The sequence below is a fragment of the Cavia porcellus genome, unplaced genomic scaffold (genome assembly GCF_034190915.1).
Source record: "Cavia porcellus strain 051 isolate PalLab524CR breed Dunkin Hartley unplaced genomic scaffold, mCavPor4.1 scaffold_4, whole genome shotgun sequence".
NCBI classification, from domain to species: Eukaryota; Metazoa; Chordata; class Mammalia; order Rodentia; family Caviidae; genus Cavia; species Cavia porcellus.
The window spans coordinates 66,663,622-66,678,283 of record NW_026947487.1 but is presented as its reverse complement, the minus strand read 5'-3'; the positions used below and the strand labels follow the sequence as shown (position 1 = coordinate 66,678,283).

Below are 14,662 nucleotides of genomic sequence, written 5' to 3'. Positions count from 1 at the left end.
GTAATTTTAACTTCTTACCCTCCAGTATTTGACTTTCACTAAATAATTACTTAATGTTTACTCTTCCTGCTAAGTATCACTATTTTTACTTTTTAGATGAGGAAACTAAGGCTTGAAATATTTACCTGCTATGGATTTTATAAAGTTGAATGTTCCTTTTTTTTTTTTTTTTTGTCTTTTTCCTTTTTATCGGTACCAGGGATTGAACTCACGACTGCCTGCTTGCAAGGCAGGCACTTAAGCTGCTGAGCTAAATCCCCAGCCCCCGAATGTTCCTTTTTTAATAAAAATAATTTTTATGAAGCCTTACAATATTTCTAGAATTTAACCTTACACACAGACCTTCAGATTATAAAAAGCTACTAATAAAAGATACTAGGAGGTTTAACAAAACACTGTTTGATGAAAACAATATAGTACTTTGAGTGTTTTTTTAAACTTTTGAAGCGCCCTCCTCCCCTGCCTGAGTGTTACCCACTGCTTTTATTATTTTGAGACAGGGTCTCGCTAAGTTACTGAGTTGTCTGGGCTGGTCTCTAACTTGTGCTTCTCTGGTCTCAGCCTCCAAAAGCTCTGACATCAACATACATGTGTCACCACACCTGCTTTTAGCACGGTTTTGTAATGAAGATACAAAAGAAATACAACTTTGTAACTGTATTTTGTGTGTCCTTATGATAAGCTCTGTTGAATTTTTGCTAGGTGATAATTTTATTGGTAAATTTTTTCTTTCTAATTGAATTTTTTATTAGTACATAATTATAGTTCATAATGTTTGCATTCATCCTGAGGAGTTATTGCATGTCCATAACACACCTCAATTCTTTTTACTAGTAGTTTACTTACAGAGTTTACAGATTCTTACAGGTAAGAATTTGAAGCCAGTGTCATTAGCAAGAGAGTCTTTAGATATTGATATAAACACTAAAGTTGGGCATGCTTTGCAAGTCCTTTTGTGTGGTATGCTTTTACAAAACTTAGTTGACTGAACACTGAAACAGCATTAATGTTATCACAGTTAAAAAGTGGAAATAAGAAAAGACAAGAACTTAAATTTTCAGTGGTAACAGTGTACATCTTTGAAATGGTGAGAAGTCATGACAGTGATATGAAATGAGGGAAGCTTTTAAAGATGTGGTTAATAAGATGGAAGAGAAAAAGTTTTAGGAAAGATCATAGCTGAGCTGGGTATGGCCTCCCACACCTGTAATCCTAGCACTTGGAAGGCTGAGCCAGAGGATTTTCCCAAGTTTGAGTCCAACCTGGGTTACATATTGAGTTCAAAGCCAGCCTGAACTACATAGCTAGACCCTGTCTCAAAACAAACAAATCATAGCAAATCTTACAGAATGTTTTTACCCTACTGTATAAGCCTAAATGAGGGGAATTAAGAGGGATTATATGAAAAGCTTGTGGCATTACATTTGTGCACCTGACAGTGTTACTTCCTCAATGCTCTGATTCATTTGTTAGTACTGTATAGTTAGGTTCTGGTTTAATTTTTTTTTTTTTTTTTTGTCTTTTTCCTTTTTATCGGTACCAGGGATCGAACTCACAATTGCCTGCTTGTAAGGCAGGCGCTTATGCCGCTGAGCTAAATCCCCAGCCCCTAAATTATTATATAATAGCAATAATAGTAGATTTTTGGTAAGTATCTACAAACATACCAGCACTGTTTTACACACTTCTCATGTATTTTCACTTCAATCCCTGTTACAAATTTATGAGATAGGTAGTTTTGCTTTTTTACTTCGTGAAAACTTGAGATACTAGTGTATAATTCCAAATTACACAGACCATCAAAGAACACTTATTTAACATCCTCTGCTGTTGAAGGGAAGTATGTTAGACAGTTTGCAAATTGTGTCATTTTACTTTAATAAATTCTTGTTACGTTACTGAGATCACTCAGTTGGAGATTTCTGAGTAATCAGAGCATTAAATTATTAGCTTTGAATGGCTGTCTTGTAATTATATATAAGGAATGTAAAGTAAAACAGTGAATAGTTTTAATCAGCGTTAAGTACTAGTACTCTTGACATTTGCTTCAGGGATACCTGTCTTAGCAGTTTAAGTTGAAAGTATTTTGGTACTTTATACGGTATACCAGAAGATTTAAGACTTCGTAACTTACTACTTCTGTTCTTGCTAATTTGTGCAAATCTGCATTTTTTGTGGTAGTCATTGATTTTATTCTCAGGCTTGGATCTGAATGAATTTTGGATGTTTTTCTAGCAATCAAACCAAACCTCATGAATTTGAGGCTTTATTGTTATTTCAGATAGTGTAATCTGGTAGACATGAAAAATTCAAAGAGCATTATATTACTAGCTGTTGAGCCCTGCATTCTGGCTCACATGCTTGTGATAAGTTAATGAATGTGTTCCCTCAGTTCAAGAAGTAGTTTAGATCATTATTACTTACATGATCTCTGAAGTTTCAGTTGTGGAGTATTATAAGTCAAGGTTTTGAAAGTAAATTCATAATTGAATTCACCATACACTGAATCTTTGAAAATGTTCATTTGTATTTAAAAGTAACAAAAAGTATTTTTGGAATGTTGGCATCTAAGCTACCTAAAAATTTTATTTCATATTTTTTACATGTATATTAACATATTCACTATTTTGAATTTTTCACTGAAAATATTAATGCTGTGTTTTGACTAATGGTCTACTTGTTTGACTAATGTTCGACTTGTTTGGGGAATGGGTTGAAGTAACAGCTCTCAATTGATTAACCTTTTTGCTAAGATTTGCTTGTAAATACTAGCCATTCACATAGATTTTTGCGTATCATTTGTTTATTAATTACTGCATAAACATGCTTCAGTGTCACTGATTAAAATGTATCTTGCTAAGACACTCAGAAGAGGTGAAAGTTTTAGTTTGTAGTTCCAAGGCACCAAACAAAGAATATTGGCTGAGTAAAAGTAATTCTATCAAAATATCCTTCCACTACATTTAAGGAGAGAGAAGTGCCCTACTTAGAACCAAAAATGAAAATAATTGATCACTGTATTAAATTTTACAGTGTTTAATAGAGAAAAAATGTAACTGATATAATACAAACATTTATTGAGGCTACAAATGCAAGTTTCTAGTGCTTATTCTAAGTATTATAGCTCCCTTCCCACCTGCTTACAAAAGCACCATTTTTATGTCAGTAATACAAATCTCAGCAAATATGGAGATTATTAGGATTTAGGATATATTGAATTATGAAGGAACATATTTAGGCTTTACTTTGGGGAAATTAACTTTAGCAGTGCAATAATCCTGATTAAATTTCATAGTAAATCAAATGTGTATTATTTAACAACTGTACAGAAGCAATCTGTCCTCAGAAATAGTAATAGGACTATGCAGATTTTGTTTTTTAAATTATAGGAATATGTTTAGCAAAGAAATGGATTATAAAAGTTTGTGGCACTTTTAGCCAGAGGTCACATTTTAAAATATAGGTACATTGTAACCAACTTTATAAAGTATAAACTTACTTGAACAGTCTTTTGTGCCTATGGAGTAGAAATAAAGGCCTTAAAATACAGTTAGGCCCTCTGAATTTTTGGTTTCAACCATGAATTAATTTTTTTCTAAAAAAATTAAATTAATTTTCTAAAAAATCAAAAAATTAATTAATTTTGTGGTTCTGGGATCAAATCTACGGCCTTGCACATAAAAGGCAAGAACTGTACCACAGAATCACATCCTCAAAACTCAAAAAATATTTTTAGAAAATTATATCTGAACAGACTTTTTCTTATTCCCTACATGATGTAGTATAACAACTATTTATACAACATTTACATTGAATTTAGGTACTATGAATTATTGAGAGAAGATTTAAGGTATCCAGCAGATGTGAATGGTATATTTAAATACTGTGCCATGCTGTGAGGGACTTGAACATCAGAAGATTCTGGTATGGTGGCAGTATGCTGTAACAGTCCCACTCAGGCATGTCTGTATGTTGAAACACATTTGTACCCATTTCATTTTCAGTGGAGAGTGAATGATAGGTGGACTGTGAGACCTATCCAGGGTTGTTGTAGCTGGCTTGAAGGAGGAGGTTCAGCTTTTATTTGTATTTAAGATTAATGTCCAGATTGTTCTTCCTCACTTACTGCTTTAGCATCACCATTAGAGTCAGAGTTGCCAGCGAACTGTAAAAGAGGACCAGATCCAATGGGTATTTCCTATCCTCAGTTTGTGGGACCTCTGCACACCATCGGGCCTGTTAGCCAGTTTTTTCCCTGGAAACGCTGTCCTCTCTCAGCTTCCATGGTATTGTAGTCTCCTGGTTTTGGTCCTCCTAGTACTTTTTAGTTTGCTTTGCAGTTTCCTGTTCATCTGCTAATTTCTGTGTTTTACATGGAAGAGCCAGTTTTGTGTTGTGTTGTCTTTGATATTCTCCTCCAGGTGAACTCCTCTTAGTCTTTTGGCTATTTCTCCATACGCTCTGCAAGGTGGCAACTCCTCAACATGTTAGTGTAGACACAGATACCCACTAAGGCCCATTTCCCTGCTACCGTCTCCACATCCACACTTTTTTCCACCTTTCTAATCTTTCCTACGTAGCAGTCGCCCATCTTTTGGGGATGTAAATCTAATTATACTCACTTTAAAGCTAAACTCAGGTTTTGTTTTGTTTTTTTAATGAAATGCAGACTCCTTTCCTGGCCTCACAGGAACTGTCAGGAGTTGGGCTATCTTTTGCCTTCCTGCTCATCCTGTATAGAAGCCCCCTTGCTTACTGTGCCCTGTTCCCACTGGCCTGTTGTTAGTGCTTCATGTTTCTGTTGCTTTGATCTAGGCAGCTTCTGGCTTCTCCTTTGCATGGCTGGCCCCCTTCTACTCTACTCTTAGCTTCTTGGGAAGCCTTTCATCCACTGCCCATAAGAGGTGTACGCTCCCACTCCCCCCACACACTGTTGTCTCAGCCCTAGTTAGTGTTTACTTTCACAATGTTTACTTTGTTTTATTCACTAATTTATCATCAATGTGTAGCTTGTAGTAAAGTGTCCCACAAAGTGTTTTTGAATTAAATAAGAAAACATGAACACTTGAATTCTGAGGTAAAAATATCTCCAGATATACTTTATTTTTCTTCATTGTAACTTTATATTCTGAATATAGTTGGTGAGCTCAGAGTAGTCACTTGGTTCATATTGACTCAGTATAATGCTTGGGAATAGAGGGAAATGATAAAAGAAAATGTAATAAACAGTAATGATAAGAGACAAGGAAACTTTTGCAGGTACTATGGAGTATAGGTTCTACAATGAAGGTTTGTACTAGGTTCATCAGGAGTACCATGTAGAGAATAGGTACTTTTTCAAACTGGTGGCTGTGAAGAGTTCTGGGTCTTGAAATACTGCTCTAGTCAAGAGACTCAGGTAGACAAGGAAAGGTAGAAGGCATTCATTACTGAGCTGCCGTATTACCCTGGGGAGATAGAAGATAGCAGCTGTCTCTTGATTCCCAAATCTATTCCATTCCTGAGTTACTGACAGCAAGTATGAAGAGGCCAGACAGCTATTAGAATCCTGAGTTTGAAGACAGAGTCTTTGGGTATGGCTATAATAAAGGATACCCTTGAGGGAGATACTAGGGTCTGATGTTGCAGGACAGAATTCAGAAGCACACCCTGTGGTATGCTGTGGGCTGGGACTTGAGACAACCACAAGATTTTACGCAGCCAGCTGCACAAAGAGCGTTTCAGAACAATTATTCTGGTTAAAGGAGTGTGAGGACTGTGGGTCAGGAGGCAGAGAGGCAACTATGAGGCTGAGATACACGGTGAGAGGTACTGAGGGAATGAACAGCTAAGTGGAAGGAGGGGAGAAAACAGATTGAACAGACTAACGCCACACTGAGATGATCTGATATCTGGCAATCTGAGGTCCTGCGTAGGTAGATCTGCTGCCCACTAACTTAGAAGGAACTGGTAAACAACACATTTGAGAGGAAAGATGATCACTTTTGGAATTACTGAGTTTGAGGCTACAGTAGGGTAAGTATTTCTGAGTATTAGAGATCTGAGTCTGGAACTCAGGTGTAAGATACAGGTTAAACCTGGCAATCAGTGTAGACTGGGAAGAGGACACAGAGAAAGACAGCAGCCCTGGAGAACAAATTTAAGGGTTGGGCATGGTGGTACATGTCTGTAATCTCACTACTTTGGGAGGCTGAGATGGGGGAACTGCAAGTTCAAGGCCAGACTGAGCAGTTTAGTGAAAGTGTCTCAAAATAAAAAATAAGAGGGCTGGGCCTGTAGCTCAGTGTGAAGGCCATAGATTCAGTCGCCAGTATTGTCATTGGTACCTTCCAGAGATACTAGTTTTTAAAAAAAAGACTACCATCAGAGTTGGAGGAAGACAAGCTGACTTTTCAAGAGCTTGAAGCAGTCATATGTTGGAGACCACCATGTTCATAATGGAAAAGTAATGGTCCTTCCATCAAAACCTAATTCATTTTCTTAACTACAGACTATACTTCTAGCCCCAGTTAATTGTTTTGAAAATATTTCATCTTAGTTAAAGGGAAAGGATTAATAATTGTGTGAATGAGCCAATACAAATTGATTATCATTTCTGGAAAAATCAATCCAGTATACCAATGTATTGGGAAGGCAGTAATTTACATGTAAATTAATGTGCTATATTTATTATATACCAGATAAATTGCAAAGCACTGTTTCTTTAGTGTAATTTTATTGCCAGTCACATAATAGCCTGATGGCGGGATCTGTGTTAAAATACATATGCTTTAATATAATGTCTTACAGTATAGTGCTATAGTTAATGGACAGTGTGTCAGCCAGAGAAGGTACATGTCTATGGTGCAGTCTCTGTCTAGTATCTGTCCTCTGCTATGACAGACTGTCAAGGATGTGGATGCCCTCATGCAAACTCTACATAAAAGATCCTAACTTCAAAAAGAAAAATGCTGATTTAACAAAATCAGTGTAACACCTATCCAGGCAAACAAGCTATTCATACCAATCTGTCTTTTTGGAAAAATTTAATAGATTTGAAACATAAGCATAAGGTTGCTTGGGGAATGTAGGAGCTGAGAAAGCAGTTGGTGCTTTGAGGGTGGGGAGAAGAGTGCTCTAAATAAAATTTTGTTGAGGGGGGTCTGTGAAAAGTAGGCAGGGTGTAGGGTCCAGGGGTGATTATGTCTGTCTGCATTAAAGGACCTGATAATCTCTTAAGATCTCTTAAGAGTATAATGACAAGAATTGACCTTCTTTTGAGGAAATGTATGAGGGATATATAATGCCATGTTTGATGCAAATAGATTTTGAAATACATTGGAATGCTTTAATATTTTTCCTTTGAACCTGCAGGTTCTCCTGAAAAGAAAGTTGAACATTTAAACACAAATCAAGATGTTAACACTGCATACCCTATTAGGAATGGTAAAGCAAGTCCAATACCTAAAGATCAGCAGATTGGAAAGAAAATTTCAGAGAATTCGTCAGTACAGGATCGAATGCAAAAGGGAAATGACGACTCTGAAAGTGATTTTGAATCGGATCCCCCTTCTCCTAAGAGCAGTGAAGAGGAAGAGCAAGAGGATGAAGAAATTCAGGGAGAACAAGGAGATTTTAATGATGATGATACTGAACCAGAAAATCTGGGTCATAGGCCTCTCCTCATGGATTCTGAAGACGAAGAAGAAGAAAAACATAGCTCGGATTCTGAATATGAGCAGGCTAAAACAAAGTACAGTGGCATGAGTCCTGTCTGCAGAGACAAACTGGGGAGTGGACCCCAAGACCCTATTGCAGCAATCTTCACTCCAGTTCACTTAGCCGTTGATGCTGGAGTGGACACTCACAAACAGGAGTTTGATGTATTTGGCGCTGTCCCCTTCTTTGCAGTTCACACTCAACAATCCCAGCAAGGAGAGAATGAAAAGAACCTCTCTCAACAGACATTTCCTACTGTAGGGCTAGAGCAAGAGGAGTTTGATGTATTCACAAAGGCACCCTTCGGCAAGAAAGTAAATATACAGGGTTGCCCTGTAGCGGGGCCCAAGGCACACACTCTGACCAGTTGTCCCAAAAGTGTAGATATATTTGGCTCCACTCCCTTTCAGCCCTTTCCCACATCTGCAAATAAAAGTGAAAGCAAAGAGGACCTTTTTGGGCTTGTGCCCTTTGAGGAAATAACTGGGAGTCAGCAGCAAAAAGTCAAACAGCGCAGCTTACAGAAACTGTCCTCTCGCCAAAGGCGCACGAAGCAGGATGTGTCCAAAAGTAATGGCAAGCGGCACCATGGCACACCAACTAGCACAAAGAAGACTTTGAAGCCTACCTACCGCACTCCAGAGAGGGCTCGCAGGCACAAAAAAGTGGGCCACCGAGACTCTCAAAGCAGCAATGAGTTTTTAACCATCTCAGACTCCAAGGAGAACATTAGCATGGCGCTGAATGATGGGAAAGACAGAGGCAGTGTCCTACAATCTGAGGAGAGTCTGTTGGACCCCTTTGGTGCCAAGCCCTTCCATCCTCCAGACCTGCCGTGGCACCAGTCACACCAAGGCCTGAGTGACATCTGTGCTGATCACAATACCGTCCTGCCTGGGCGGCCAAGGCAGAACTCGCTGCATGGGTCATTCCATAGTGCCGATGCGTTGAAAATGGATGACTTTGGTGCCGTGCCCTTTACAGAACTTGTGGTGCAAAGCATCACGCCACATCAGTCCCAACAGTCCCAACCAGTTGAATTAGACCCATTTGGTGCTGCTCCATTTCCTTCTAAACAGTAGATACTTCTGATGGATTCTTGGCATTAACTCCTGTTTCAAAAGAGTATGAATAGTTTTATGAATTTTAAAGAAAATTTATTTGTAAAGCTCTTTATATCATTCATTCTTACAAGTTAATCCAGATAGTGATTTTTAAATAAACCAAATAGAAAAAAGAAGTCTCCCTACAGGGTAGTAACTGGATGCTTCTTCCAAGTAGGAGAAAAAGGAGCTGAATTCTGAATTGATAGCTCTGATGGCTTTCTGGTGCTGACACTGGGACACAGAAATGCAAGAGGGCACTTGCAGGGAAAGCTCATAGCACCTTTGCAAGTGTGCAGTCACTGCAAAGGGACAGGAAAGCTGTGTCATTATTCTTGGTATCAAAGTGTCACTTAGTGCATATCTAGGTTCATTCCAGACACAGCATTTAAAAGTAGGCTAATCTGTACATACATTACATTTGTGAATTTTCACACAATGAAAACAACCTAGCTTGGAAAGAATGAGGAAGATAACTATTTGGACAGTGTAGATGTCAGTTCATATTCATTTCTCTACAAAGCAGAGCCAGAAGTAACTATTGTGCCTAAAAAACTGTTGCATTTTAAAAACAAGTGCCATTAATATGGAATATCTAATGATAATTATGTGATTATATATATGTTGATTAGCTTAATTTTGCCCTTCCACAACATACACATATTTAAAAATATGTTGGTATACACAGTTTTTGTCAATTAAGAAATTAATTTAAAAAATACAGAATAATAGAAGCCTAGAACAAAAATGTAGAGAAATATCTGGCATTTGAAACAAAATGATACAAAGAATGAAAAAACATTCAGTACTTTACATTTTATGTTGTTTTTAAGTTGCCTCTTGCCAAAACCTTTTATCATGTCCCTAGTAAAGCAGATACTGAAAAAAAAAACCTGAGGAATAAAGGGTACATGGAAATTTTCGGAGAAAATGTAGTTGAAACCCTGAATTTTAAAGATGTTTACAGTGTCAAATCATGTTGTTTTAAATAATGTGCTTTATTACCAGCTTCATCATATGTTCCCCAAGTCATGAGCAACAATTAGCTTCTTTCGATTTGGAGGTTGGGGTGGTTTTAATAAAGTACACAGAGCAGATACCCACAAAGCCTTACAGGCAGGACTGATTCCTGCTGTAATTACCTCTGCCCTGGCGCCAGACCTAAAAATGGAGTGACAAATGAGAGGGCAAGGGCTAGCATCTGATTCTGCTACTACATGGCCTTTTTTTTTTTTTCCTTTAAACACCACAAATCCTAATTAGGAACTTGAGATTTTATAGAATTTAATGATAGTAATTACATATATGGATTAATGTGAACACGGTATCTAAGCTTTCTGTATGTTATTAACTGTCTTTCACTATCAGCTTAACATTTGGAAGTTTCTAGAACTGTAAAGCTATTTACAAAGGGGGGGACTTTTCAACTCATTCTCCTTGGTTGCTATATTTTAAATTAATTCTTTGCACCCAATTAAAATGTATTTTATGAATAATCTTAGTAGAATCACAATTATAATACCTTAACAGGATAAGTTACTTGTCTGTTTTCAGTTCTGAACTTGAAAGGAAGCAAAGTATAGTTCACTTTGGATTGCTTCCTTTTGTTCCCTGTATGGTAACTCAGAAATTTGTGGGGGGGGGAAGATCCATGAATCACAGTGCAGCAGAGGCTGACCAAGCAGTATATTACTACTCACAATTGCGCTTTTAGAGCTGTACTGCACCAGTTGTTCTGTGCCAAAGGTAAATATGTTTGCACCTTTTTTTTCCCTCCCAATTCTCAGGTTAATACTGCTAATGCAAATGTTCAAGTAGATGTTCTTTAAAAAGTCAAGTGGAAATTCATGAAGTATAGTAGGTTTGTATCAAATTTTTAAAATGGAAACCTGTTGGTTAATGTGTACACAATATGCTTGACTATTAACAATCGTTGGTCTGTGCTAGACCTCAGGAGTTTATCATTTAGAAGGAGAGCTGAAGTAATGAGGTCTCCATGGGAAAAAAATACCTAATTTTACTAGCTTTTCAGTACACTGAATAATTTTAAATAATCCAGACACCAATATATGTAGACCTTTTGGCTTACATTGTTGGATAAATTCTAAGGAAACAGCTCTGCCACAATTTAAAATATTTACTGTCTTGCTTTTTGTAGCATATCCTGTTGATTTTCCTCTTCAGAGATTGTTGCTTGGGGGAAAGATCTAGGATTGTTCAGTGAGATAGAAATGGGAAAATTCTTTTGTTTTGAGGCATTTTCCTGAAGAACAAAGATACACACTTTACATTTTCACTCATCACCTCCCCCTAACATGGTCAACGTGTCACAGCTTGTGGCCTAGGTAATTTCTTTGTGACAGTTAAGCTCCCCAGATACGGGAAAGCATTTAACATAGTACCTGGCACACTGTGCTCAGCAAAAGTTTGGCACTATTTTGGGATTATTTTCCTATGTAGATAAGCCCTGTGCCCTCAGGATGCATTGTAGTCCTAACTCTACACCTGCTATACTTGAACATCACTAAGAGAAGTAATATGAAGCTAGCAAAAATCTGAGGCCAAAGTTGTTTTCTAACAGCTTTAATAGTGCTTGATTTTTAATTACCTTTTAAAAAATAGACCATTTGCTTAACGATCCTAGTATCACCTCAATACAATGTTAGTATTAAGAAGATTTATGCAAATTGAGGACATTATGCATTAAGACACAAAAATTGGACAAAAAAAATAGGAGAAGATGCAGGTGGGTGAAAACGTAACTGATTAGAACATTCAGAATTGCAGCCCTCCACCATCTGTGGTTTTGTGTATATGGAGCATAGTTAGGACATCATCTGGACTTGCAGATAGGTGTAGCTTTGGATATGACCCTGTGTATTGTTTTTATTAGCAGTGATACTGCTGTTCTTGTTATGCTGGCAGAAGAGACAAAAGTGGAGCTCACTTTTCTGTGCTGGTGTTCATCAGGAAGAGCAATTCTCTTCCTCAGCTACTCTGCTGGGTTTGGTTTTTAGGTTTGGTACTTCACATAAGCACTGTTAGAAGGTACAAATGTATTAATATCACTAGATCTGAGGAGTTTGGGTACATTTGTTTTAATATATGTAGAATGTAAGGTTTTTTCCTCTTTTTGGCAAAACTACTCTTACCATTTTAGGTCCAATTATTGAGTTGACAGTCTACTGTGAGAATTAGATGACATATCTACTGTGAGAATAACAAATGATAGTTTATTTGAAAACTTTTATACTCAGTAGTGTTTTATGTTTTGATTAAAAATATATATACACATGCACATCACATCGCTCTCCTGTGGAGTTAATGTGAATTTAAAGAAAAATGGAATTGCAACTACAATCATATCTAAAAGAACATTCATTCATAGTGAGGGTTTACAAAAGCCACTAAAAGAAGAAAGTAAATGATGAAAATGCAAAGGATTATCATTTTGGGGTTATTTTTGTTTTAAAATTTTTAGTACTACTTTTGAAATAAATTGTTTTTATTACTGTTCTCTGTGATTGAAAAGTCATCTAATAGCAATATAGAGGCTACTTTTTAATTGCTGGCAAACAGCTTTAAGTGCACTTTCTTTGATTATTCTTCCATTTTTGTTAAACTTGAATTTCTGAAGCCTTTTATGTACCACTAAGCCAATAATTTTACCTTTAAATAAACCCGATTTACATCTTTATGTATTTCTAATTGTTGTAAAATGTACTTGCTAAAGTATCTTTAGTCTTAAAATACAGCTGGGAAACTTGAGATGGAATCAGTTGCTTTTCCCCCAAAACCTAATGAAGCACTAATTTTATTACTTTATTTTCTTTACATTGCTTATTCTTGAATTCTGTCCCTGATTCACTTTGTTTGAAATTTAAAGTTATTTTCTTACTGTATTTATCATACTTGTTTTAATAATCTGCTTTCTTTAAATGCAATAAATCCCCAATGGATTGCCTATTCTTTATAATCAGTGATTTTGGAGTTTTTCATTATTTGTCTTATTAAAGTTTTGGATATAAACTTCTATTCAGTTCTTTCATTCACACTATACACATTAAGGGTGTGGCAGCTAGTGAATACAAAATAAGACTGGATACCTGTTCTGAAGAAGCTTATAGTTTAACTACGAAAACCCATTTTGACCTGAAATTTTTGCAGTCAGAATAGTAGCACAATTATGTTAGTCACAACTGTTACTGATACAGAGATGATAGCAAGGCAGAAATATCTTGAAGTGCCTTTTAAATAACTCATTTGGCATAGTTTTTGTATTATTTATACTTTAATTTTAAAACTCCCAAAAGACTTTTAATATACAACTGTTAAAACTTTTTGGTTAAATAACTCCTTGACTGTGTCAGAAAAGAGGCTTTGGCACCTTAGAGAGAAAAACCTGTTTAGTGGATTGATGGACGAAGAGTGGTGTCAAGCTGCCTTACCATTTTGCAAAGTGTTTTCCACAAACTGGAGTCTTGATTGGTAGCTTGTGACAGTTTCTCAGCAAAAAGGAAGATTCGCCTTATCTGCTATGAATGACTTTTTCTTTTTTGTAGCAGTAACATTTATCTAAAGTTATGTGAAGAATATGGGCTTTGTATCTTTTTAATGAATAACCCAAAGCAGCAAACTGAAATGATTAGAAAAGTTATATAAAAGAGCAATTTACAATGCATCATTGTTCAAATTTGGGTAAATATTTTAGGGGAAAATATGTTAAATTTGTTTTCAATAATTCCTTTTTAAGGAAGCTCAAGCAGTGTATGTAGCATGCAGACAGTAGTCTTGTTTTGAAGGCATGAGCTTTGCAATTTTAATTTGTTGCATATTTTAAAAAGTTTAGATGGCTGGCACAAATGAGATTATATGATACTAGGCAGTATAGCAGTTTAAGGCCTTAATAGTGATTGGGTTTTGCTGCTGAGGATATAAAGACTCATAAGAGGGTCTTCCTGCTAATTCTTCCTTTAAGAAAAAAAAATTTTTTTAAAGGGAATTTTAGCTCTGGATCATTATCCCATTAACATGCAGGAGTGCGGCACTAAATTGAAATGTACCTCAGTACCTTGGAGCATCTACACCTCTTCAGTATAAACACAGTGACTGTAATAATGGGTATGGAAGGCACTTCTGTAACAGCTAAGTGGATCCTTCCCACTCTTTGACTGGGATGAAACTACTAGGGTTGACTTGGGGTGAGTACGGACCTAATCAGTACAGCAGTTGGCAGGAGTCCAGGAGTGCAGGCCTTGCCCTTGACATTTAATACAGGGCAAAGTACATCTCTAGTAGGTACCTGCCAAATGGAGAGTTGTATACCCTTCTGCCAGTCAATCACAATCTTCCAATCAGTTACTCTGTCCAGGAGGGATGGCGTAAGGTGTGACCCTGATTCTTCATTTCTGATTCTAAAATATGATTTTAAAGCTGTTACGTATTATAAAGAATGACAAGCAGTACTTAATATATTTAATAAACTCAGTTTATTTACATAATACATATTTTATCATGCAGTTTATTGAATTGCACTCAAGTGTAAAAGACAAGCACTACTTTCCTATTTGAAAACGGCTTCATACCTGGAAAGCATTGTTGTTTGAAGAATTAACTATAACCCTATAAATTGCTATGATTTAAAACAGCCATAGGTAATTTTAAAATGTAAAGTCTGTACATAAAGACCTTTTACTGTTTACACATAGGTACAACTAAAACTAGTCTTTCTTAGTACTGTAGCTGGATAGTATACTTTTAGTCTTTAATAAATTGATAAAAATAAAGTATACATTATTACAAGGCTGGAATTTATAGGCAACTTTATTCTTTAATGTTAATGTCTTAAAAATGTCACCAGT

General features: G+C 36.4%; 2 protein-coding genes across 6 annotated transcripts in view; one reads left to right on the top strand and one right to left on the bottom strand.

Annotated features, from left to right (window-relative positions):
• Window positions 1-12,777, top strand: part of Bmp2k (BMP2 inducible kinase) — a 120,211-nt gene extending 107,434 nt beyond the window's left edge. For all 4 annotated transcript variants that reach the window (XM_063247211.1, XM_063247212.1, XM_063247213.1 and 1 more), the window contains one exon: window positions 7,354-12,777. In XM_063247211.1, coding sequence (XP_063103281.1) covers window positions 7,354-8,780 — 1,427 coding nt within the window. In that variant the 3' untranslated portion in view covers window positions 8,781-12,777. The remainder of the gene's footprint in view (window positions 1-7,353) is intronic.
• Window positions 5,071-14,662, bottom strand: part of Paqr3 (progestin and adipoQ receptor family member 3) — a 30,835-nt gene continuing 21,243 nt past the window's right edge. The window contains exons 7-8 of one of the 2 annotated variants that reach the window (XR_010046941.1): window positions 14,104-14,215; window positions 5,071-8,810 (exon numbers count right to left, since the gene is read on the bottom strand). The gene's annotated coding sequence lies outside the window, so the exon portion shown is untranslated. The remainder of the gene's footprint in view (window positions 8,811-14,103; window positions 14,216-14,662) is intronic. The other variant, XM_003477654.5, reaches the window with a different exon arrangement.